Below are 24,337 nucleotides of genomic sequence, written 5' to 3'. Positions count from 1 at the left end.
CCCAAGCGCTTAGTACGGTGCTCTGCACACAGTAAGCCCTCAATAAATACGATTGAATGAATGACTCTGTCTCCCCCTTTTAGACTGTGAGCCCACTGTTGGGTAGGGACTGTCTCTCTACGTTGCCAACTTGTACTTCCCAAGCACTTAGTACAGTGCTCTGCACACAGTAAGCGCTCAATAAATACGATTGAATGAATGACTCTGTCTCCCCCTTTTAGACTGTGAGCCCACTGTTGGGTAGGGACTGTCTCTCTACGTTGCCAACTTGTACTTCCCAAGCGCTTAGTACAGTGCTCTGCACACAGTAAGCGCTCAATAAATACGATTGATGATGATGTTGCCAACTTGTACTTCCCAAGCGCTTAGTACAGTGCTCTGCACCCAGTAAGCGCTCAATAAATACGATTGAATGAATGAGTCTGTCTCCCCCTTCTAGACTGTGAGCCCACTGTTGGGTAGGGACTGTCTCTCTATGTTGCCAACTTGCACTTCCCAAGCGCTTAGTACAGTGCTCTGCACCCAGTAAGCCCTCAATAAATACGATTGATGATGATGATGTTGCCAACTTTTGTACTTCCCAAGCGCTTAGTACAGTGCTCTGCGCACAGTAAGCGCTCAATAAATACGATTGAATGAATGACTCTGTCTCCCCCTTTTAGACTGTGAGCCCACTGTTGGGTAGGGACTGTCTCTGTATGGTGCCAACTTGTACTTCCCAAGCGCTTAGTACAGTGCTCTGCACACAATAAGCGCTCAATAAATGATTGATTGATTGATTGATTGATTGACTGAATAGGGGTTGACACCAGAAACGGGCGGCGCCCCCATGACAACGGCAGGAGCCGGGCCTTCACCCCCCCCCCCCCCGCTTTTGGGCCCGTCCGCCCCGCCCACGGCTCAGTCCCCGTCTCCCCCCACCCCGGATTTAGTGGACCCTTCCAGCTGCGGCTCGGAGCGGGCACGGAAGGTTCCATTGTGCGTCCGTGAGGGGAATCCGAAGGGGCCAGCCCGCTCTGAGCATGCGCAGCGGCTTCCTTGGGCGGCGAAATGGACCAGCGCGCTTGCCGTAGTTCAGCGGCCTGTTCGAGGCCTCCGTCACGAAGGCCTCTTTGCCTATGGCCGGGAGGCGCGTTGGGGCCTGGTTCTGTGGAGAAATCGGCTGAGGGGAGGTTTGTGAAGGTCATCATCGTCATCAATCGTATTTATTGAGCGCTTACTGGGTGCAGAGCACTGTACTAAGCGCTTGGGAAGTACAAATTGGCAACATAGAGAGACAGTCCCTACCCAACAGTGGGCTCACAGTCTAAAAGCGTTGCCATGACGGCGGGACGGGACATGTTCGATGCCATCACGACGGCGGAAGAGAGGTGCGTGACCCCCCCCCCCCCAAAAACCCCCACATTCATTCATTCAATCGTATTTATTCATCATCATCATCATCAATCGTATTTACTGAGCGCCTACTATGTGCAGAGCACTGTACTAAGCGCTTGGGAAGTACAAATTGGCTACATATAGAGACAGTCCCTACCCAACAGTGGGCTCACAGTCTAAAAGGGGGAGACAAAACCAAACATACTAACAAAATAAAATAAATAGAATAGATATGTACAAATAAAATAAATAAATAAATAGAGTAAAAAATTTGTACCAACATATATACAGGTGATGTGGGGAAGGCTCAGTGGAAAGAGCACTGGCTTTGGAGTCAGAGGTCATGGGATCAAAGCCCGGCTCCGCCACTTGTCAGCTGTGTGACTTTGGGCAAGTCACTTCGCTTCTCTGGGCCTCAGTTCCCTCGTCTGTAAAATGGGGGTGAAGACTGTGAGCCCCACGTGGGACAACCTCATGACCTTGTATCCCCCCCAGCGCTTAGAACGGTGCTTTGCACATGGTAAGCGCTTAATAAATGCCATCATTATCATTATTATTATGAGACAGTCCCTACCCAACAGCGGGCTCACGGTCTAGAAGGGGGAGACAGACAACAAAATCAATCAATCGTATTTATTGAGCACTAACTGTGGGCGGAGCGCTGTACTAAGCGCTTGGGAAGTCCAAGTTGGCAACGTATAGAGACGGTCCCTACCCAACAACGGGCTCACAGTCTAAAAGAAACAAAACAGGTGGACGGGTGTCAAGTCGTCAGAGTAAATAGAAGTAAAGCTAGATGCACAGTTACGTCATTGTAATTGCAAAGCACATCATTAACAAAATAAAATAGAGAGAATAGTAAATATGTACAAGTAAAATAGAGTAATAAACCTGTACAAGTGTATACATAATAATAATAATAATGATGGCATTTGTTAAGCGCTTACTATGTGCAAAGCACTGTTCTAAGTGCTAAGCGCTGCCTTCAAACATGCCCATGTCTCTCCCATCCTAAAAAAACCCTCTCTTGACCCCACCTCACCTTCTAGTTATCGTCCCATATCCCTCCTACCATTCCTTTCCAAACTCCTTGAACGAGTTGTCTACACGCGCTGCCTAGAATTCCTCAACAACAACTCTCTCCTCGACCCCCTCCAGTCTGGCTTCCGTCCCCTTCATTCCACGGAAACTGCGCTCTCAAAGGTCACCAATGACCTCCTGCTTGCCAAATCCAACGGCTCATACTCTGTCCTAATCCTCCTCGACCTCTCAGCTGCCTTTGACACTGTGGACCACCCCCTTCTCCTCAACACGTTATCTGACCTTGGCTTCACAGACTCCGTCCTCTCCTGGTTCTCCTCTTATCTCTCCGGTCGTTCTTTCTCAGTCTCTTTTGCAGGCTCCTCCTCCCCCTCCCATCCTCTTACTGTGGGGGTTCCCCAAGGTTCAGTGCTTGGTCCCCTTCTGTTCTCAATCTACACTCACTCCCTTGGTGACCTCATTCGCTCCCACGGCTTCAACTATCATCTCTATGCTGATGACACCCAGATCTACATCTCTGCCCCCGCTCTCTCCCCCTCCCTCCAGGCTCGCATCTCCTCCTGCCTTCAGGACATCTCCATCTGGATGTCCGCCCGCCACCTAAAGCTCAACATGTCGAAGACTGAGCTCCTTGTCTTCCCTCCCAAACCTTGTCCTCTCCCTAACTTTCCCATCTCTGTTGACGGCACTACCATCCTTCCCGTCTCACAAGCCCGCAACCTTGGTGTCATCCTCGACTCCGCTCTCTCATTCACCCCTCACATCCAAGCCGTCACCAAAACCTGCCGGTCTCAGCTCCGCAACATTGCCAAGATCCGCCCTTTCCTCTCCATCCAAACCGCTACCCTGCTAATTCAAGCTCTCATCCTATCCCGTCTGGACTACTGCACCAGCCTTCTCTCTGATCTCCCATCCTCGTGTCTCTCTCCACTTCAATCCATACTTCATGCTGCGGCCCGGATTATCCTTGTCCAGAAACGCTCTGGGCATATCACTCCCCTCCTCAAAAACCTCCAATGGCTACCGATCAATCTGCGCATCAAGCAGAAACTCCTCACCCTGGGCTTCAAGGCTGTCCATCACCTCGCCCCCTCCTACCTCACCTCCCTTCTCTCCTTCTACTGCCCAGCCCGCACCCTCCGCTCCTCCACCACTAATCTCCTCACTGTACCTCGCTCTCGCCTGTCCCACCATCGACCCCCGGCCCACGTCATCCCCCGGGCCTGGAATGCCCTCCCTCTGCCCATCCGCCAAGCTAGCTCTCTTCCTCCCTTCAAGGCCCTGCTGAGAGCTCACCTCCTCCAGGAGGCCTTCCCAGACTGAGCCCCTTCTTTCCTCTCCCCTCGTCCCCCTCTCCATCCCCCGTCTTACCTCCTTCCCTTCCCCACAGCACCTGTATATATGTATATATGGTTGTACATATTTATTACTCTATTTATTTATTTATTTATTTTACTTGTACATTTCTATCCTACTTATTTCATTTTGTTGGTATGTTTGGTTCTGTTCTCTGTCTCCCCCTTTTAGACTGTGAGCCCACTGTTGGGTAGGGACTGTCTCTATGTGATGCCAATTTGTACTTCCCAAGCGCTTAGTACAGTGCTCTGCACATAGTAAGCGCTCAATAAATACGATTGATTGATTGATTGATTGGGGGGATACAAGTTGATCAGGTTGTCCCACGTGGGGCTCACAGTCTTAATCCCCATTTTCCAGATGAGGGAACTGAGGCTCAGAGAAGTTAAGTGACTTGCCCAAGGTCACACAGCTGACACGCGGTGGAGCCGGGATTCGAACCCATGCCCTCTGACTTCAAAGCCCGGGCTCTTTCCATTGAGCCACGCTGCTTCTCTGCGAAGAAGCAGAAGCAGAAGAAGCATATATATGTATATATATATATAATATAATATATATTATGTATATATATTATATATTATGTATAATATGTGTATATATACATATATAGAGGAGAAGCATGGCTCAGTGGAAAGAGCATGAGCTTTGGAGTCAGAGGTCATGAGTTCAAATCCTGACTCTGCCACTTGCCAGCTGTGTGACTTTGGGCAAGTCACTTAACTTCTCTGTGCCTGTTACCTCATCTGTAAAATGGGGATTGAGACTGTGAGCCCCACGTGGGACAACCTGATCACCTTGTAACATCCCCAGCTCTTAGAACAGTGCTTTGCACATTGTAAGCGCTTAATAAATGCCATTGTTATTATTATTATATACAGGTGCTGTGGGGAGGGGAGAGAGGAAGGAGGGGGCTCAGTGTGGGAAGGCCTCCTGGAGGAGGTGAGCTCTCAGTAGGGCTGAGAGGAAGAGCGCTAGCTCACCCCTCAGTTCATTCATTCATTCAATCGTATTTACTGAGCGCTTACTACGTGCAGAGCACTGCACTAAGCCCTTAATTCTCCCTTGTTGCCTGCTTTAATACTTCGAACCCATCCTAAGGAGAGACGCAGCGTGGTTCAGTGGAAAGAGCACGAGCCCTGGAGTCAGAGGTCATGGTTCAAATCCTGGCTCCGCCACTTGCCAGCTGTGTGACTTAGTCACTTAATAATAAGAATAATGATGGCATTTGTTAAGCGCTTATTATGTGCAAAGCACTGTTCTCAGCGCTGGGGAGGATACAAGAGAAGCAGCGTGGCTCAGTGGAAAGAGCACGAGCTTTGGAGTCAGGTCACGGGTTCAAATTCCGCCTCCACCACTTAGCTATGTGACTTTGGACAAGTCACTTAACTTCTCTGTGCCTCAGTTACCTCATCTGTAAAATGGGGATTAAGACTGTGAGCCCCACATGGGACAACCTGGTTATCTTGTGTCCTCCTCAGCGCTTAGAACAGTGTTTGGCACACAGTAAGCGCTTAACAAGTACCACAGTTATTATTCTTCCCCCTTCTAGACTGCGAGCCCATTGTTGGGTAGGGACCATCTCTATATGTTGCCGACTTGTACTTCCCAAGCGCTTGGTGCAGTGCTCTGCACACAGTATGCGCTCAATAAATACGATTGAATGAATGAATACTATGAGCAAAGCACTGTTCTAAGCGCTGGGGAGGATACAAGAGAAGCAGTGTGGCTCAGTGGAAAGGGCATGGGCTTGGGAGCCAGAGATCATGGGTTCTAATTCCGGCTCCACCAAACAATAATAATAATAATAATGTTGGTATTTGTTAAGCACTTACTATGTGCCAAGCACTGTTCTAAGTGCTGGGATAGATACAAGTTTATCAGGTTGCCCCACGTGGGACTCACAGTCTTAATCCCCATTTTACAGATGAGGTAACTGAGGCACAGAGAAGTCAAATGACTTGCCTAATGTGTCACAGCAGACAAGTGGAAGAGTCAGGATTCGAACCCACGACCTCCAACTCCCAAGCCCGGGTTCTTTCCACTAAGCCACGCTATTTGACCTTGGGCAAGTCACTTCTCTAAGCCTCAGTTACCTCATCTGTAAAATGGAGATTAAGACTATGAGCCCCACGTGGGACAACCTGATCATCCTGTACCCCCCCCAGCACTTAGAACAGTGCTTTGCACATAGTAAGCATTTAACAAATGCTATTATTATTATTATTATTATTATTATTATTATTATTACTACATGGTGATCAGATACAAATGCGGCGTGGCTCCGTGGAAAGAGCCCAGGCTTGGGAGTCGGGTCATGGGTTCTAATCCCGACTCTGCCACTTGTCTGCTGTGTGACTTTGGCAAGTCACTTAACTTCTCTGAGCCTCAGTTACCTTATCTGTAAAATGGGGACTAAGACTGTGAACCCCACGTGGGGCAGCCTGATCACCTTGTATTCCCCCCCAGCACTTAGAACAGTGCTTCGCACATAGTAAGCACTTAACAAATGCCATCATTATTACTATTGTCCTATGTGGGGCTCACAGTCTTCATCTCCATTTTACAGATGAGGTAACTGAGGCACAGAGAAGTTAAGTGACTTGCCCAAAGTCACAGCTGACACAACTTCTCTTTGCCTCAGTTACGTCATCTGGAAAATGGGGATGAAGACTGAGCCCCCCCGTGGGACAACCTGATCACCTTGTAAGCTCCCCAGTGCTTAGAACAGTGCTTTGCACATAGGAAGCGCTTAATAAATGCCATCATTATTATTATCCAAAGCTGACTTGGGCCCCACTCCACCTGTCAGGGTCACAGCCTGACACCTGCCAAAGCCTGCTGAGGCTCCCCTTTTCCCCTTCTCCAGTGACACACGTTGTCTAGTGGCTGTCCGAGGATGGGGCTATTTAGTAATGATAGCATTTGGTAGGCGCTTACTATGTGCCAAGCACTGTTCTAAGCACGGGGGTAGATACAAGGTAATCAGCCCATGTGGGGCTCACAGCCTTAATTCCCATTTTACAGATGAGGCAACTGAGGCACAGAGAAGTTAAGTGACTTGCCCGAAGTCACACAACTGACAGAGGCGAAATTAGAACTCACGATCTCTGACTCCTGAGCCCATTCTCTTTCCACTAAGCCACGCTGTATTTATTGAGCGCTTACTGTGTGCAGAGCATTCATTCATTCAGTTGTATTTATTGAGTGTTTACTGTGTGCAGAGCACTGTACTAAGCACTTGGAAGTACAAGTCGGCTACATAGAGAAACGGTCCCTACCCAACAACGGGCTCTGGAAGGTGCCCGCTGGGAATCATTCTGTCTATCCTGCTGGTGTTGACCCCTATCTACATCTTTTGTTCTGTTGTCTGTGTTTTCCTTCTAGACTGTAAGCCCGTTGTTGGGTAGGGACTGTCTCCGTATGTTGACGATTTGTACTTCCCAAGTGCTTAGTACAGTACTGTGCGCACAGTAAGTGCTCAGTAAATACGATTGAGTGAATGTAAGGCCAAAGCCGTTAAATTTCTGTTGCCATATATGCCCCTTCAGGATTACCCCATACCCATCTGGGAAAAAGATACCTTTGGCATAACAATAATAATAATAATAATAATAATAATAATAATAACGTCAGTCAATCGGTGGTATTTATTGAGTGCTTACTGTGAGCAGAGCACTGTACTAAGCCCATGGGAAAGTAGAGTATAACGGATATTATTATTTTTTGGTAGACAAATTCCTTGCCCACAAGGAGCTTATAGTCTAGAATCTTATAGTCTACTGAGGGGTTGTTTATACCTCACCAAAGACTCTCCTTGCTGGGTTTTGTTGTTGGTTTTTTTTTGCAGCCCTTCTAACTCGAGTGTTGGCTAACTAGAACTTTGTCACACACCCTAGGAGTTTCTAATGAACAGTCAATATTGTATGAGTGTGTGTGTATCGCTTTTGTTAGGGATTCCAATGTGTATATAGACCCTTCTAGACTGTGAGCCCGCTGTTGGGTAGGGACCGTTTCTATATGTTGCACACTTGTACTTCCCAAGCGCTTAGTACAGTGCTCTGCACACAGAAAGCGCTCAGTAAATACGATTGACTGAATGAATGAATGTTCTTTCCACAGGGTCTTACTGCTACTTAAATGGATGGACATAATTGTGGCATTTGTTAAGGGCTTACTATGTGCGAAGCACTGTTCTAAGCACTGGAGGGGAGACAAGGTCATCAGTTTGTCTCACGGTGGGCTCACAGTCTTAATCCCCATTTTACAGATGAGGTAACTGAGGCACAGAGAAGTTAAATGACTTGCCCAAAGTCACACAGCTGACAGTGGCGGAGCCGGGATTAAAACCCCTGACCTCTGACTCCCAAGCCTGTGCTCTTTCCGCTGAGCCACCCTGCTTCTCATATTAGAGGGATCGGGAAGCTATTATCCGTGCGCACGTGTTTTAGACTGTGAGCCCACTGTTGGGTAGGGACTGTCTCTATATGTTGCCAACTTGTACTTCCCAAGCGCTTAGTACAGTGCTCTGCACACAGTAAGCGCTCAATAAATACGATTGATGATGATGATGATGGGTTGACCACATAGGTGCCCTAATTTGCCCACCGCCTCATGGCTCTGACTAGTCTTTGCAGGACTTATTCATTCATTCAATCGTATTTATTGAGCGATTACTGTGTGCAGAGCACTGTACTAAGCTTTTGGAAAGTACAATTCGGCAATATATAGAGATAGTCCCTACCCAACAACAGGCTTACAGTCTAGAAACGGGCTCACATGCACGAATCTCCGGGTGCTGACGGTTAGACTGGATTGGATGCTGTTCATTCTTCCCCCAAATCGATACCACTGTTTGCACTTTAAAGGAATTGTCGTTTATTAAGATGCCATACGTGCTTCGCTTCTAAGCCCATTTAAGGTGTAACAGGTAGATCAAGGGCCTAGGAGTCAGAGGGGCATGGGTTCTAATCCTGCCACCTCCACTTGTCTAATATGTGGCCTTGGACAAGTCACTTCACTTCTCTGGGCCTCAGTTACCTCATCTGTAAAATAGGGATTAAGACCGTGAGCCCCATGAGGGTCAGGGACTGTGTCCAACCTGATTTGCTTGTATCCACCCCAGCGCTTAGAATAGTGCTTTGCACATAGTAAGCACTTAACAAATGCCACAATTATGTCCATCCATGTAAGTAGCAGCATAGACCCTGTGGAAAGAACATGGGCCTGGAAATCAGAGGGCCTGAGTTCTGCCTTCTGCCTGCTGTGTGACTTTGAACAAGACATCTGTGCCTCAGTTTCTTCATCTGTAAAATGGGGGTGAAATATCTGTTTTTCCTGCCCCCCTAGCCTGTGAGCCCCATGTGGGACAAGGACTATGTCTGATCTGGTTGTATCGTATCTACTCCCGCGCTTGGCACACAATAAGTGCTTAAGTAGTATAGTTATTTTTCAGTTTTCATGCAAAAGAAATATTCATGTAGAAGAATATTTGTGAGCACCGCAACCTTTGCAGATAGGTGTTTGAATGTTTTTTGGTGATAGTAGTGATGGTTCATGATATTGTGGATGTATACATTTATATGGCCATGTCTACCATCTATTCTGTTATATTCTGAAATAGGCAAGGTCCATGTAGCTACATATAGTAAAAAAATTGACCCAGCCTGGGTGAAAACCCCAAAATACTCCAAACTAAATGTGCAGTAATCCACTGAGCCATTTCCCAATTTAGAGTCTGTTGGAATGTGATCAAAAGAATTACACTCCAGTAACAATCCCAGGCAAGTGTCCCAGGTAAAGTTTTATGAAACATTTGAGTAAAATATATAAGGCTAGTAGTACTATTCCTGGTATCTGCGCCTAGCTATTTAAACTTAATGGAAAGTTTGATATGGTACAGTCAACTTTTCCAGATAACAGCAACTTCAGTAAAGTTTAGTTTGACTCTCCATGTTTCCTATTTGGCCCAGATATCATGATGAAGGTTATCATGAAGGTTATAAGGAAGGCAGCTGTTACGGTATAACAGAGGGAAGGCAATATGGAGTAATTCATGGTGCCAAAATTGCTGTAGAGGTAAGTGACACCTTCCCTGGAAATTCTTTTGTTAGTCTAGGGCAAATTTTCTGTTTAATAGATTTTGAAATGAGATAGACCTTTAGAACTTTTAAAATTATTAGCCCCTCCATCTGCAATTAGGGGTAAGATAAAATGCCTTTTGAAGAGGAAAGCTCTTGGTAATTACCTCAGTGTCATCTTGCTATTATGTAAGCAGCTGGTTTATAGTCGTGAAAAATAATAAAATCATCTGTGTTATCTAGTTTCACACCTTGTTGACTACTTAAGTTCTGATGCAATAGTACTATAGGCTGTCTCAGATTGACGCATGTATCCTAGGTGCTTAGTTACTGTAGTAGAGGTTGTCATGCCAACATCCATTTATGTAGAAGAATATTTCAGACTAGTGAAAGAAGAGAATCTTTCCAAAGTTCATTATTTCCCCTCTCTTCTGTATGTTCTTTATCATAGGGATCCAGATTTTTAGCCTGTTTTATCAGTCAATCATATTTATTTACTCTGTGCAGAGCACTGTACTAAGGGTTTGGGAGAGTACAGTATAACAATGATGGTAGACATATTCCCTGCTCGCAATGAGCTCACAGTGTAGTGGGAGAGGCAGACATTAATATTAATAAATGAATTACAAATATGTATATAAGTGCTGTGGGGCTGAGGGAGGGGTGAATAAAGGCAGCAAATCAGGGTGATGCAGAAGGGAGTGGGAAAAGAGGAAATGAGAGCTTAGTCCGGGAAGGCCTCTTGGAGGAGATGTGTTTTCAGTAGGACTTTGAAGGTGGAGAGACTAAATTGTCAGTTACAAAGAGGCTGGAGGCAGGATGTGGGTGCAAGGTCGATGGCGAGATAGATGAGACTGAGGTACAGTGAGTAGGTTGTCATTATAGGAGCAAAGTACGCGGGCTGGATTGTAATAGGGGAACAGTGAGGTAAGGTAGGAGGGGGCAAGGTGATTGAGTGCTTTAAAGCCTATGGCAAGGAGTTTCTGTGTGATGCAGAGCCTGTTGCCTCCAAAGAGGCAAAATACAATTCCATGAAAACCCAATCCTCTTTTTAATGTCATCGTGAATTAAATAGCATTCCACAGTTCGATGCCTCATTTACAAAAGAACTAGTTAGGAAAAATGCAGATGCTTATCAATTTGACTCCACTAACTGATATCTTCTAAATTCACAGATTGGAAACTACCAAGGTTTTGCACTTACATGGAAGTTTCTTCTGAACAAATGTACAACTGACAAAGACAGGTAGAGTCCAGAACTGCACTGCTTCTTTATTCATTATTTCTCTTAATAGTTCTTTCCAAAAATAGATTTCACATTCTTTCCTGAACCATAAAAGCAGTGATTTCCCCAAAAAGCATTAGTGCACCATGTTGTTTCATTTGTCCAGACACTATAATCATTGTCTTGAGATGTTCCTGAAATGAATAAAGTTAAAATTAACTATTATTTTAGCACTGTGCACAATATTCTAAATAAATAATTTGGGATTAGTAGTAGCAATTTGAAATGCTCACTAGCAAGGTAATGTAGAATAATAGTAATGGTACTTGTTAAGCGCATAGACTGTGAGCCCGTTGTTGGGTAGGGACTGTTTCTATATGTTGCCAACTTGTACTTCCCAAGCGCATAGTACAGTGCTCTGCACACAGTAAGCGCTCAATAAATACGAATGAATGAATGAATGAATGTGCCAAGCACTGTTTTAAGCGCTGGGGTAGATGCAAGTTAATCAGGTTAGATGCAGTCTCTGTCCCATTTGGGGCTTACAGTCTTAATCCCCATTTTACAGATGAGGTAACTGAGGCTCTGAGAAGTGAAATGACTTGCCCAGGTCAATCAATCAATCAATCAATCAATCAATCAATCGTATTTATTGAGCGCTTACTATGTGCAGAGCACTGTACTAAGTGCTTGGGAAGTACAAATTGGCAACACATAGAGACAGTCCCTACCCAACAGTGGGCTCACAGTCTAAAAGGGGGAGACAGAACAGAACCAAACATACCAACAAAATAAAATAAATAGGATAGAAATGTACAAGTAAAATAAATAAATAAATAAATAGAGTAATAAATATGTACAACCATATATACATATATACAGGTGCTGTGGGGAAGGGAAGGAGGTAAGATGGGGGGATGGAGGGGGGACGAGGGGGAGAGGAGGGAAGGGGCTCAGTCTGGGAAGGCCTCCTGGAGGAGGTGAGCTCTCAGCAGGGCCTTGAAGGGAGGAAGAGAGCTAGCTTGGCGGAGGGGCAGAGGGAGGGCATTCCAGGCCCGGGGGATGACGTGGGCCGGGGGTCGACGGCGGGACAGGCGAGAACGAGGTACAGTGAGGAGATTAGCGGTGGAGGAGCGGAGGGTGCGGGCTGGGCAGTAGAAGGAGAGAAGGGAGGTGAGGTAGGAGGGGGCGAGGTGATGGAGAGCCTTGAAGCCCAGGCTGAGGAGTTTCTGCCTGATGCGCAGATTGATTGGTAGCCACTGGAGATTTTTGAGGAGGGGAGTAATATGCCCAGAGCGTTTCTGGACAAAGATAATCCGGGCAGCAGCATGAAGTATGGATTGAAGTGGAGAGAGACACGAGGATGGGAGATCAGAGAGAAGGCTGGTGCAGTAGTCCAGACGGGATAGGATGAGAGCTTGAATGAGCAGGGTAGCAGTTTGGATGGAGAGGAAAGGGCGGATCTTGGCAATGTTGCGGAGCTGAGACCGGCAGGTTTTGGTGACGGCTTGGATGTGAGGGGTGAATGAGAGAGCGGAGTCGAGGATGACACCAAGGTTGCGGGCTTGTGAGACGGGAAGGTTGGTAGTGCCGTCAACAGAGATGGGAAAGTCAGGGAGAGGACAAGGTTTGGGAGGGAAGACAAGGAGCTCAGTCTTCGACATGTTGAGCTTTAGGTGGCGGGCGGACATCCAGATGGAGATGTCCTGAAGGCAGGAGGAGATGCGAGCCTGGAGGGAGGGGGAGAGAGCAGGGGCAGAGATGTAGATCTGGGTGTCATCGGCGTAGAGATGATAGTTGAAGCCGTGGGAGCGAATGAGGTCACCAAGGGAGTGAGTGTAGATTGAGAACAGAAGGGGACCAAGCACTGAACCTTGGGGAACCCCCACAGCAAGAGGATGGGAGGGGGAGGAGGAGCCTGCAAAAGAGACTGAGAAAGAACGACCGGAGAGATAAGAGGAGAACCAGGAGAGGACGGAGTCTGTGAAGCCAAGGTCAGATAGCGTGTTGAGGAGAAGGGGGTGGTCCACAGTGTCAAAGGCAGCTGAGAGGTCGAGGAGGATTAGGACAGAATATGAGCCGTTGGATTTGGCAAGCAGGAGGTCATTGGTGACCTTTGAGAGGGCAGTTTCCGTGGAATGAAGGGGACGGAAGCCAGACTGGAGGGGGTCGAGGAGAGAGTTGTTATTGAGGAATTCTAGGCAGCGGGTGTAGACAACTCGTTCAAGGAGTTTGGAAAGGAATGGTAGGAGGGATATGGGATGATAACTAGAAGGTGAGGTGGGGTCAAGAGAGGGTTTTTTTAGGATGGGAGAGACGTGGGCATGTTTGAAGGCAGAGGGGAAGGAACCAGTGGAGAGTGAGCGGTTGAAGATGGTAGTTAAGGAGGGGAGAAGGGATGGAGCGAGAGATTTCATAAGATGAGAGGGAATGGGGTCAGGAGCACAGGTGGCCGGAGTAGCACTTGAGAGGAGGGAGGAGAGTTCCTCTGAGGATACCGCTGGGAAGGATGGGAGAGTAGCAGAGAGTGTTGAGAGCCGGGGGGATGGAGAAAGGGGGGAAGAGACTTTGGGGAGGTCGGACCAGGTCATACAGCAGACATGTGGCAGAGCTGCAATTAGAACCCAGGTCCTTCTGACTCCCATGTCTGTGTTCTATCCACTAAGCCAAGACTGTAGGTATTCTCCCAGGCCTTGGCAATTTTACAGACCAAGTAATAGTAAGGTATTTATTGAGCACCCACTGGCTTCCATGTGCTCAGGAAAATACAACAACCTGGGTTGTAGTCCTGGCTCCACCACTTGCCTGCTTTCTTACCTTAGATAAATCACTTAACTGCTCTATAGCTTTGGAATTCAATATCTATTCTCCCTCCTACTTAAATTGTGAGTCCCATGTGGGGCAGGAATTGTGACCTTAAGCAAATTCCTGAAGTTCTCTGTGCCTCAGTTACCACATATGTAAAATGGGGATTAAGTCTGTGAGCCTTATGTCGGACATGGACTTCATCCAACCTGATTAGCTTGTATCTACCCAAATGCTTAGAACAGTGCCTGGCACATAGCACTTAACAAACACCATTAAAAATAAAAAGCGGCTGGGACATAGTAAGTGCTTAGCAAATGCCACAATTATTAACAGAAACATAAGACACATTCTCACCAGGAGCCTACATTCTAATGGGAGAGATAGACAAAAAATAATTACAAACGAGGATAAACAAAATAAATGAATAAATCAGTCAACAGTACCGAGAGAGGCAGACTACCTCTTCCTCTCACATGAAAGCATTCATTCATTCAATCGTATTTATTGAGCACATACCATGTGCAGAGCACTGTACTAAGCACTTGGAAAGTACACTTCGGCAACAGATAGAGACAATCCCTAACCAATAACGAGCTCACAGTCTAGAAGGGGGAGACAGACAACAAAACAAGTAGACAGGCGTCAATACCATCAAAATAGATAAATAGAGTTATATAGAGAGAGTTATATATGAGAGGTAAAGGACATTGGCCACATCCCTGCCCAGGCTACAAGTTCTCTTGCAGGAATTTATCTGTTGATGATTCAGTCTAAATATCAATTCAGGCTTGAGCTATTGCTTCTCCTCTGTAGGTTATAAGGCCTGACTGAGCCGGGGGTCTTGTGGGGTTTGCTCCAGCCCTCACTCTGACTCCCTAGACAGTATTCAGTATTCCTCCCCAAACAGTATTCCCAGCTGGGACTAAGCAAGCTGTCCAGCTTTTTTCTTTTGCTTAGGGGCCCTCTCGGATGCTGTTAGTTATAATTTTATTTTTGTCTCTTTTTCCTCTTTTCAGTTCTTCAGAACTCCCTGTTCCCTTACTCAGTTGTTTTAAATAGTAAATTCCCAAGTAATAGATTAAAATTTAGCAAAGTCATGGAGGAATCCAGTATTAATGTTTTCGGGGTCTTCAGCAGCACAGTCAGCCAGATACATTCTTTTTTTTTTTTTTTTTTTAGTCCAGATTATTATTTTTTGGACCTTCCCTGTGAGTTCCTTTGGCCACTAGCTTTCTCTGGAGGCTACCAGCTCCCATCGTCCTCAACCTTCCCGACATTGCAGTCAGGGCTCCCTCTCCATATCTGCTGATTATTGCTGCCTCTGCTAAAAGAGTGACCTTTCCTCCAACAGCTTCAGTGGCTCCTTCCATCTAGGGTAGAGGAATGATGGGGAGAGGAAATACTCCTCTGCTGATATCTAGCAAGCAATTACTCTGTTTCACATAGCTGGTGAGCATTTTGGTTGGCAGTTAATTTTTTAAAAATATTTTTGCCCACCCCTTGGTAGTAATGTGAAGGTTAAAAAAATTGCTAAACACTGAGCCTTTTTCAAGTAATTAGCAAAACTTTTTATTTTGATTTGGCAGTCCCTGTTCTTCTGCCCTTTCTGGGAGATAAGTAATGAGAGATATGAGGGATTTAATCTAGCATTTGTTCTGTTAATGGAAGAGATCAGTGTATGAACTTGAAATTGGCTTTGAAAAGGGTCAGGGTAGAGGATGGCTAGGGGGTTTGTTGTCAATTTTATTCTAGTCAGTCATTAAAATATATGTAATCACTCTTCTCCCCCTCTAGATTCTAAGCTTGTTGGGGCAGGGAATGTAAATACCAACTCTGTTGTATTTTACTCTTTCAAGTTCTTAGTAGAGTGCTTTGCACATAGTAAGCACTCAATACCATTGATTGATCTTCATTAGCTTTCGGTTTGTTTGCTCTGGTAGATTCTTTTCTATGGATTCAGGTAGCCACTTATATTTTACTTCATCCTAAAACACCTTAGATCATATGTAATTCTGTTGACCTTCTGAATTTCCATTATTGGATCATGTAATTGCTAATAGTGAATGACCAATTTGAGCCGCAATTGTTTTGAACAAATAGGTTGATAGTTTTTTTTTCCCTTTTTTTTCCATTAAAGCAGTGGAAGATAAGTAAGGGAGAAAAGTTAATCATTACTGTTCTGAACATCACAAAGATCACAGCCAAGTAACTTTTCCCCCTCTATGAGTATAACATGGAAACTGGGTCCATTTATTCTGTGGTGAGTGCAGTTTTCATTGGCCTTTTGATGTTTTGATTCCCTCACCTGGTGCTGAGGGGATTTTCCATCAAAACACACTGCTGGTTTTGATTTCATATCTGGCTTTAAAAGGGCATGTTTTTAAAATGTATATGTATGTGGCTGATTTTTTATTTCCATTATTGCTAGGTACCGAAACATCTTTTAAAATAGAAACTGGTCACCAGACTAGAAACTCTTTTATAACCAATTTTTTTCCCCTATGTTCAGTTAGTCATGTATCAATCTCCCTAATGGTTCATTACCCTCACATAAGCACAGACTGCCAATTTATTGTTAAGGAAAGCAACTTGTTCCTGAAAATCAGTGAGACATGAATATGATGATGGTGAAAATGGGAGCTTGTTGAAATGTCACCAGGTTTAATGAAATTGTATTAAAGGGATTCTAATACTTAAGGAATTATACTCAACTTTTAAATAAAGTATGCTTAATTTTAGGGGTTTTATTTTTTAATAGTTGGGTGACACTTTAAAATTTCTGTATTTTAATGGTTTACAGCAAAAGAATCAAGATCCTAGAAGCATTAATAGGGATGATCCAAAAATTCCCATTTGATGATCCTACTTATGACAAACTTCAAGAAGACTTAGAGAAAATTAGAGGAAAATTTAAACAGGTAACTATTATATAACTTCTGCAGAGGAAATCAGAAATAGTTCATTTTGATGGGTTCCACATTAAAAATGAAAAATGTTTCTTGCTGAAATTCATATAAATTTACATATTTTATTCAGTTTCTGGTGTCTTATCAGAACCTGATCACAAATATGTATGCACATATATAAATATGTATATATACAAATACATATCTTAAAGGTAAAGGATGAGGTGATTGAATAACAACCGGGAATACATCATGATCTTAGAACAGAAATTTCCTGAAAAATGTATGCAGCCCATAATGTACATATATGTCTTGTCATTTCAGGTTTGCTCATTGCTAAATGTTCAACCCGACTTTAGAAATAGTTCAGGATGTTCTTCACTTTCATTTTGAGGATAAGAGATGTACTGAGTTGAAGCATTAAGGACCAAGTATCTGTGTATATTAAGTGTTTACAAATGAGATTAAAGTCAAAGCATTGCATGGTTATTCATTGTCCTGAAGGGTGGGTTACAGTTTGGCTAGTGAAAAGACTTCCCTCCTAGGCTTTCAGATTACAGTCTTCAGATCCTTTCTTTGTATCCTGTCTGTGCAGGCCTGTGGTTTGTTAAAGGTTTGCTGGCCTGGCAGTTTTAAATAAGCCTAATTTAGAAAACATTTACTAAATTCTGATTAATTTTATTGGTTTTCATAATCCTCTGTATAGGAGGCTATGCACTGTTCTGAATCTGGATTGACTCTCATTTAGGTTTTTCCCCATGTATTTTTGCATCAATAAAAGTAGTATATAAGTGCTTGAGTGAACAGTTACAGTAATAAATCCAAATGACTGAAGTAAGAAAACTATAGAATTCAATTAACTGATTATTAGTTATTGAATAGTAGGGGGATAGGAAAACTTGGTTAGTATATTATTTCATTGGGTTATGGGCAATGCTGTCTAATCCATTATAATAAATTTATATTGGTATCTGACAATGACTAGAGACTTAATAATATAGGTTAATATTAACCAACATTTTTTAAAGCCATTGACTGATTAGAGCATAGCAATCAATGATATTTATTGAGCACCTACTGTGCAGACACTGTACCAAGTGCTTGGGAGAGAACAATACAACAGAGTTGGTAGACATGTTCCCTGCCCCACGAGAAGCTTATAGTCTAGGGTCTGGAAATGCAAAAATTTTATTATTTTCCTCCAAAATGGATAAGTTATTTAGTTTGCTTTCAAAAGATGAAATATACTTGGTACCAAAAATTCATGTTGACATTATTAAAAACAATTATTTTGAGAGACCAATACAGGGATCAATCATATTTATAGGGTGATTAAACACATTAACAGGTTTATCACTCCTGGGTAGTGTGTATTTGTGAAATTCATTCATTTAATTGGGCTTCCAGAATTCTTTAAATTTTCAGTTGAAAATATTTGTTTGAAAATCATTGTGCCAGAAAAGACTGAATTACATTTATAACATGAGTCTTTTGTTAAGAAAACCAAAGCCTCATTTTTATCATAATTATGGAAGTCCTAGGTGAGCTTGACACTTTAATCTATTTCCTTTAAAAAGTTGCTTCTTTCTTGCTCTGCTCACAGTTAACACTCAATAAAGACCATTGATTGCTTGGGGTATATTGGAACAACTCTTTTCCACGATTCCCTGTAAATAGCCAATTAAACATGATATTGTCCATGTTATATTTCAGGGGCTTGGGCATATGGGAGTTTTTTTTTAACTAAAATTATTTTTCTGAATACTGTATATGTAAATAAATGCTACTTTTTTTAAAAGTTGAATTTCTTTTCTTTTTTTAAATAATCAATAGATTGTATAAAGCAAGGATTGTTGACTAACGCCTCTGATCGTATAAGCATATCCATGCCTGAACCACATGGCATCCAAAATGATATTGACATGAGAAAAACATATTCAACTGATAGTTATTTTTGAAGTAAAATAAGATTAATAGCAAGAGTCTGAACTGGTGATGGAGTTAAAATTCTAACTTCAGAGGCAGCTCCGACAACCTACTCTTCTGCAACCAGGGGGCTGGAGTTCCGCAGCTTCATCCAAAAATAGCACAGAGTTGGGTGAGGTAGAAGGACAAAGATTTTAGCTGGATTCAGTAGCCTTTGTTATTGTTCTGCAATTTTCTGATGCTTTTGGACAGAACAGCACTCTCCCCATCTTCAAAGTCCTAGCCAAATACAAGAATTCTTCCCTAATTAAGCTTTCATTCCCCTCCTATCCTATTTTCCCTCTACTGACTCATCCATATACTTAGTCCCACCCCTTATGTTTAAAAGTACTCACCGCATTCCCCCAGCCCTTATGTATGTAGTCTCAGGTGCTTCCCTTACCTTTAACCCCATAGTATAGTGCCCTGCACAGAGTAAGCACTCAGTAAATACTATTGATGACAAATTGATCTGGGTTTTTGTCATCAGAACAAAGTCCATGAACTGGGGAGCATGTGGCCAATTGTGGTATAAGGCTATCATATTTGGGGGAGTGGAAGTAAATGGAATATAATTTGGGGATAGTCACCTTAACTGTAGGCCCCTTAGACTGGGACAGGTACTATGTTCAACCTGAATATCTTGTATCTACTGTATACTTGGCACATAGTAAATGCATAAAAAATGTCTTTAAGAAAAAACTGTGTGGACATCAATCAGTGGTACTTATAGAGTGCTTACTGTGTACAGAACACTGTACTACATGCTTGTTTTTCAACCTACAAGGTTTAATTGGGCTCTTAGGGTAAAAGGGAAATACATCTGGCACATATATTTACAAAACATTTTATAAATACATGTTTTTGTAAATCTCACTAGCGTACAAAATACTTTTATGGAATACTGAAAACAATATAGTTCATATTAGGTGGTTGTTATGATGGAAGAAAAAGCCCTTGCCAATGAAGTGTATAGTCTGCTATCCAGTTTGGACAATTTGGGCATAAAATAAACTAGATGATCTACAGTTTAAATTTTAGAAGAACTTAGATGGATCTCTAAGAATCTCAGAAATAAACTATATATCAGTGAACACAAGGGAAAAGATTCAGGGGTTTGACTTCAGGAAAGGGGAAGCTGGTACTGAATTTTTGGGGGGAGGTAGAGTTGGGAAAGTGTGATTTTCCGTAAAGTCCTGCAGAGATGTACAATTTATTTTTTTCTTGGAAAGGAGTAATGTTAGCTAACCATTAGAATGTAATCAGTCAATCAGTCAGTGGTGTTTCTTGAGCACTTAGTATGTACAGAGCACTGTACTAAGTGCATGGAGAGTACAATACAACAGATTAGCAGACATGTTCCCTGCCCATAATGAGCTAAAGTCTCTACAAAAGAGGTTTTTAGGCAAAGTTTACTTTGCAGTGTGTATGCCTCATTTCTTCACAGGGATGGAGGTTAAATGAAGTTAAATGCAGGCTGCACTCCCTCTTTGTACTTCTACCAAAGCACGTCCCATCATGAACTTGAGGTAAGCTCAAGAACTTGCCTCTCCACAGGGACAGAGGACATGTGAAGCAGAACTTTGTAAACTCGGGATGGGACAGATTCCACTGCTCTGCCTCGAAAGACAACACTTGTTCTCCAAATTTGAGTATTCTAAAATCTTTCTTTGTTTTATGCCCTAGGTTGTGACTTCCCTGAAGTCAAGGCCTCAGTTAAATTAATTCCTCTGAAAACTTACGAATAATAACTAAAAATAGCAATAATTATGGTATTTAAGTATTTCTTTTCATAGGCCTGTTCCCTGCCCAGAAGGAGCTTACAGTCTGGATGGGGACACAGACATTAATAAATCAGTAAAACAAATCAATTACAGATATATACGTAAATTCTGTTGGGCTGAGGGTGGGGTGGATAAAGGGTACAAATTCATGTGCAAGGGTGATGGCGGAGTGGGATAAAAGGGCTTACTTGGGGAAGGCCTCTTGAAGGAGTTGTGTTTTTAATAAGGTGGAGGAGAGTGATGGTCTCTCAAATGTGGGCATTAGAGGAGCCCACTTCACTCCACTCCACTTTAGTCTGTGGGTTGGGTTGTAGTAGAAAATCAAGGAAGTAAAATAGGTGGGGGCAAGGTGACTGAGTGCCTTAAAAGCCGATAGTAAGGAGTTTCTGTTTACTACAGAAGTGGATGGGCAGCCAATGGAGATTCTGTTGGAGTGGAGAAACCTGAACTGAATGGTTTTGTAGAAAAACGATCTGGGCAGCAGAATGAAGTATGGACTAAAGTGGGAATAGTAAAGGCAGGGACGTCAGCAAGGAAGGTGATGTAGTAATCAAGGCTTAGATTAACATGGAAGCAGTTTGAATGGAGAGGAAAGGAACATTTTAAAGATGTGAAGATAGAACCGACAGGATTTAGTGACAGATTGAATATGAAGGTTGAATGAGAGACAAATCAATAATATCAAGGTTATAGGCTTGTGAGATAGGGAGGATAGTGGTGCTGTCTACTGTGATAGGAAAATTGTAGGGAGGACAGGGTTTGGGTGGGAAGATGAGTTGTTTTCTTTTGGACATGTTAAATTTGAGGTGTCAGCAAGACATCCAAGTAGAGACGTGAGATCTGATTGAAGAGTTGGAAAGGCTGGGCAAGAGAATGGAGCGCAGTTGCAAAGGTACAAGGCAATTTGCAAATGATTTGGCCAATCAGCCAACTCTCTCCTCGACCCCCTCCAGTCTGGCTTCCGTCCCCTACATTCCACGGAAACTGCCCTCTCAAAGGTCACCAATGACCTTCTGCTTGCCAAATCCAGCGGCTCACACTCCATCCTAATCCTCCTCGACCTCTCAGCTGCCTTCGACACTGTGGACCACCCCCTTCTCCTCAACACTCTATCCAACTTTGGCTTCACAGACTCCGTCCTCTCCTGGTTCTCGTCTTATCTCTCCGGCTGTTCATTCTCAGTCTCTTTTGCAGGCTCCTCCTCCCCCTCCCAACCCCTTACTGTAGGGGTTCCTCAAGATTCAGTTCTTGGTCCCCTTCTGTTCTCGATCTACACTCACTCCCTTGGTGACCTCATTCGCTCCCACGGCTTCAACTATCATCTCTACGCTGATGACACCCAAATCTTCATCTCTGCCCCTGCTCTCTCTCCCTCCCTCCAGGCTCACATCTCCTCCTGCCTTCAGGACATCTCCATCTGGATGTCTGCCCGCCACCTAAAACTCAACATGTCCAAGACTGAACTCCTTGTCTTCCCTCCCAAACCCTGCCCTCTCCCTGACTTTCCCATCACTGTTGACAGCACTACCATCCTTCCCGTCTCACAAGCCCACAACCTTGGTGTCATCCTCAACTCCGCTCTCTCGTTCACCCCTCACATCCAAGCCGTCACCAAAACCTGCCGGTCTCAGCTCCGCAACATTGCCAAGATCCGCCCTTTCCTCTCCATCCAAACCGCTACCCTGCTCGTTCAAGTGCTCATCCTACCCCTTCTGGATTACTGTATCAGCCTCCTCTCTGATCTCCCATCCTCCTTTCTGTCCCCACTTCAATCCATACTTCATGCCGCTGCGCAGATTGTCTTTGTCCAGAAATGCTCTGGGCATGTTACTCCCCTCCTCAAAAATCTCCAGTGGCTACCAATCAACCTACGCATCAGGCAAAAACTCCTCACCCTTGGCTTCAAGGGTCTCCATCACCTCGCCCCCTCCTACCTCACCTCCCTTCTCTCCTTCTACAGCCCAGCCTGCACCCTCCGCTCCTCTGCCGCTAATCTCCTCACCGTGCCTCATTCTCGCCTATCCCGCCGTCGACCCTTGGCCCACGTCATCCCCGTGGCCTGGAATGCCCTCCCTCTGCACATCCGCCAAGCTAGCTCTCTTCCTCCCTTCAAGGCCCTACTGAGAGCTCACCTCCTCCAGGAGGCCTTCCCAGACTGAGCCACCTCCTTCCTCGCCCCCTCCTCCCCGCTCCTAACCCCCCCCGCCTTACCTCCTTCCCCTCCCCACAGCACCTGTATATATGTTTGTACGTATTTATTACTCTATTTTATTTGTACATGTTTATTCTATTTATTTTATTTTGTTAATATGTTTTGTTTTGTTCTCTGCCTCCCCCTTCTAGACTGTGAGCCCACTGTTGGGTAGGGACCATCTCTATATATTGCCAACTTGTACTTCCCAAGCGCTTAGTACAGTGCTCTGCACACAGTAAGCGCTCAATAAATACAATTGAATGAATGAATGAATAAATGAATCAGCCAGCACTCCTGAAGAAATGATCCAAAACAGTTAATCAATAGTATGTATTGAGTGCTTACTCTGTGAAGAGCACTGCAGGAAGTGTTGGAAGAGTACTGTAGAGTAGACACACTGTTAATCTCACAAGAAATACCCCATTACCCTGAGACCAGGCTGGAATTTTCCAGCTTTAGTATGCTGAATTATTCCAAATACTAGTTACCAAACATTTTTGGTTGGAAAGGAAGAAAGGTTGCTAACTTTGTGCTTGTTAAGAAGCATGAGATCTGATATTTTTGTTTGCCTTAGGTAACCAAATTCATTTATTGTAATGATACCTTCAATAGGCAGAGCACTTTTATTTAGCCAGAGTGCTTTCACATCAATTATCACATTTTCTCCACACAGCATCCCTGTGAGATAGGTCATTAGTCTTATTTTACAGATGAGGAAATTGAGGTACAGAGAGATTAAATAACTTACTCAAAGCTAACAGCTTGGAAACACAGGTCCCCAGAAACTCAACCCATGATTTTATCATTGTATGATGTTACCTCCAACTACTTTAACTTAATGCAAATGACTCTTTTGGAGAATTTAATTATTATTATCATTGTTATTATTGTATTTAAGCACTTACAGTGTGTCAACCACTGTTCTAACAGATGAATATAATGATGAAACATGCCGTGATATATCATGGCTTTATATAGTAAATCTTTGGGAAAATCTTGTCTAGATGGATAGATATTGAATGTCCAGTAAACTGTGTAACACAAATTGATCCCAAGTCTGTTAAATAAATCCTGTTATTTCCAAGATATACTTTTGTTTTATTTCATTGCATTCCTGGGTCCATATTTGGGACAGATGGAGGTATATTAGTGATAAATTTTCTCAGGCTATTGACTCTTTTAAAATATTACAGCCAAAAATGTTATTCCTTTAAAGGAAATATATTCATTTGAATGAATAGGCATTTTGAAACTTTAGATCCCTACAGTCTAGCTTGTCAACACCTTTTGTTCTGCCTTCACCTAAATTAAATATGGGCCATGCCAAATGTGGAATGTCACCTTCAAGAGTGCATTTGTTAAAGATGTTTTAAATATTATCAGCTGCCACAAGTATGCACATAAACCTACATCTAGGAAAAATTTAAATTATACCTTTACTGAAACAATGCAAATTTAAGACCCTGTATAAATTAAAATCAGTGAAATTATAGTTAAGTATTTTTTTCCAACTACTATCACCAGCAGCATTATTTCATTTCATCAATTCTGCATGGATTCTGGAAGTTTTTCCTCGCTAAGATTTATTGTAACATGAATCACTT

At 43.6% G+C, this 24,337-nt stretch overlaps 1 protein-coding gene across 4 annotated transcripts in view; it reads left to right on the top strand.

Moving 5' to 3' along the window:
- Positions 1–1,086: 1,086 nt before the first annotated feature.
- LTO1 (LTO1 maturation factor of ABCE1) overlaps positions 1,087–24,337 on the top strand; it is a 29,193-nt gene continuing 5,942 nt past the window's right edge. The window contains exons 1-5 of one of the 4 annotated variants that reach the window (XM_038764727.1): positions 1,087–1,370; positions 9,744–9,849; positions 11,027–11,097; positions 16,685–16,802; positions 20,203–20,284. In XM_038764727.1, the coding sequence (XP_038620655.1) occupies positions 1,321–1,370; positions 9,744–9,849; positions 11,027–11,097; positions 16,685–16,802; positions 20,203–20,277 (420 nt within the window). In that variant the 5' untranslated portion in view covers positions 1,087–1,320 and the 3' untranslated portion in view covers positions 20,278–20,284. Of the gene's footprint in view, positions 1,371–9,743; positions 9,850–11,026; positions 11,098–16,684; positions 16,803–17,114; positions 18,602–20,202; positions 20,534–24,337 lie in introns of those variants that run through there. The other 3 variants (XM_038764726.1, XM_038764728.1, XM_038764729.1) reach the window with 3 other exon arrangements.

This window comes from Tachyglossus aculeatus, chromosome 22, assembly GCF_015852505.1.
Source record: "Tachyglossus aculeatus isolate mTacAcu1 chromosome 22, mTacAcu1.pri, whole genome shotgun sequence".
NCBI lineage: Eukaryota > Metazoa > Chordata > Mammalia > Monotremata > Tachyglossidae > Tachyglossus > Tachyglossus aculeatus.
The sequence above is the reverse complement of the archived record's forward strand: the minus strand, read 5'-3'. Positions and strand labels throughout refer to the sequence as shown.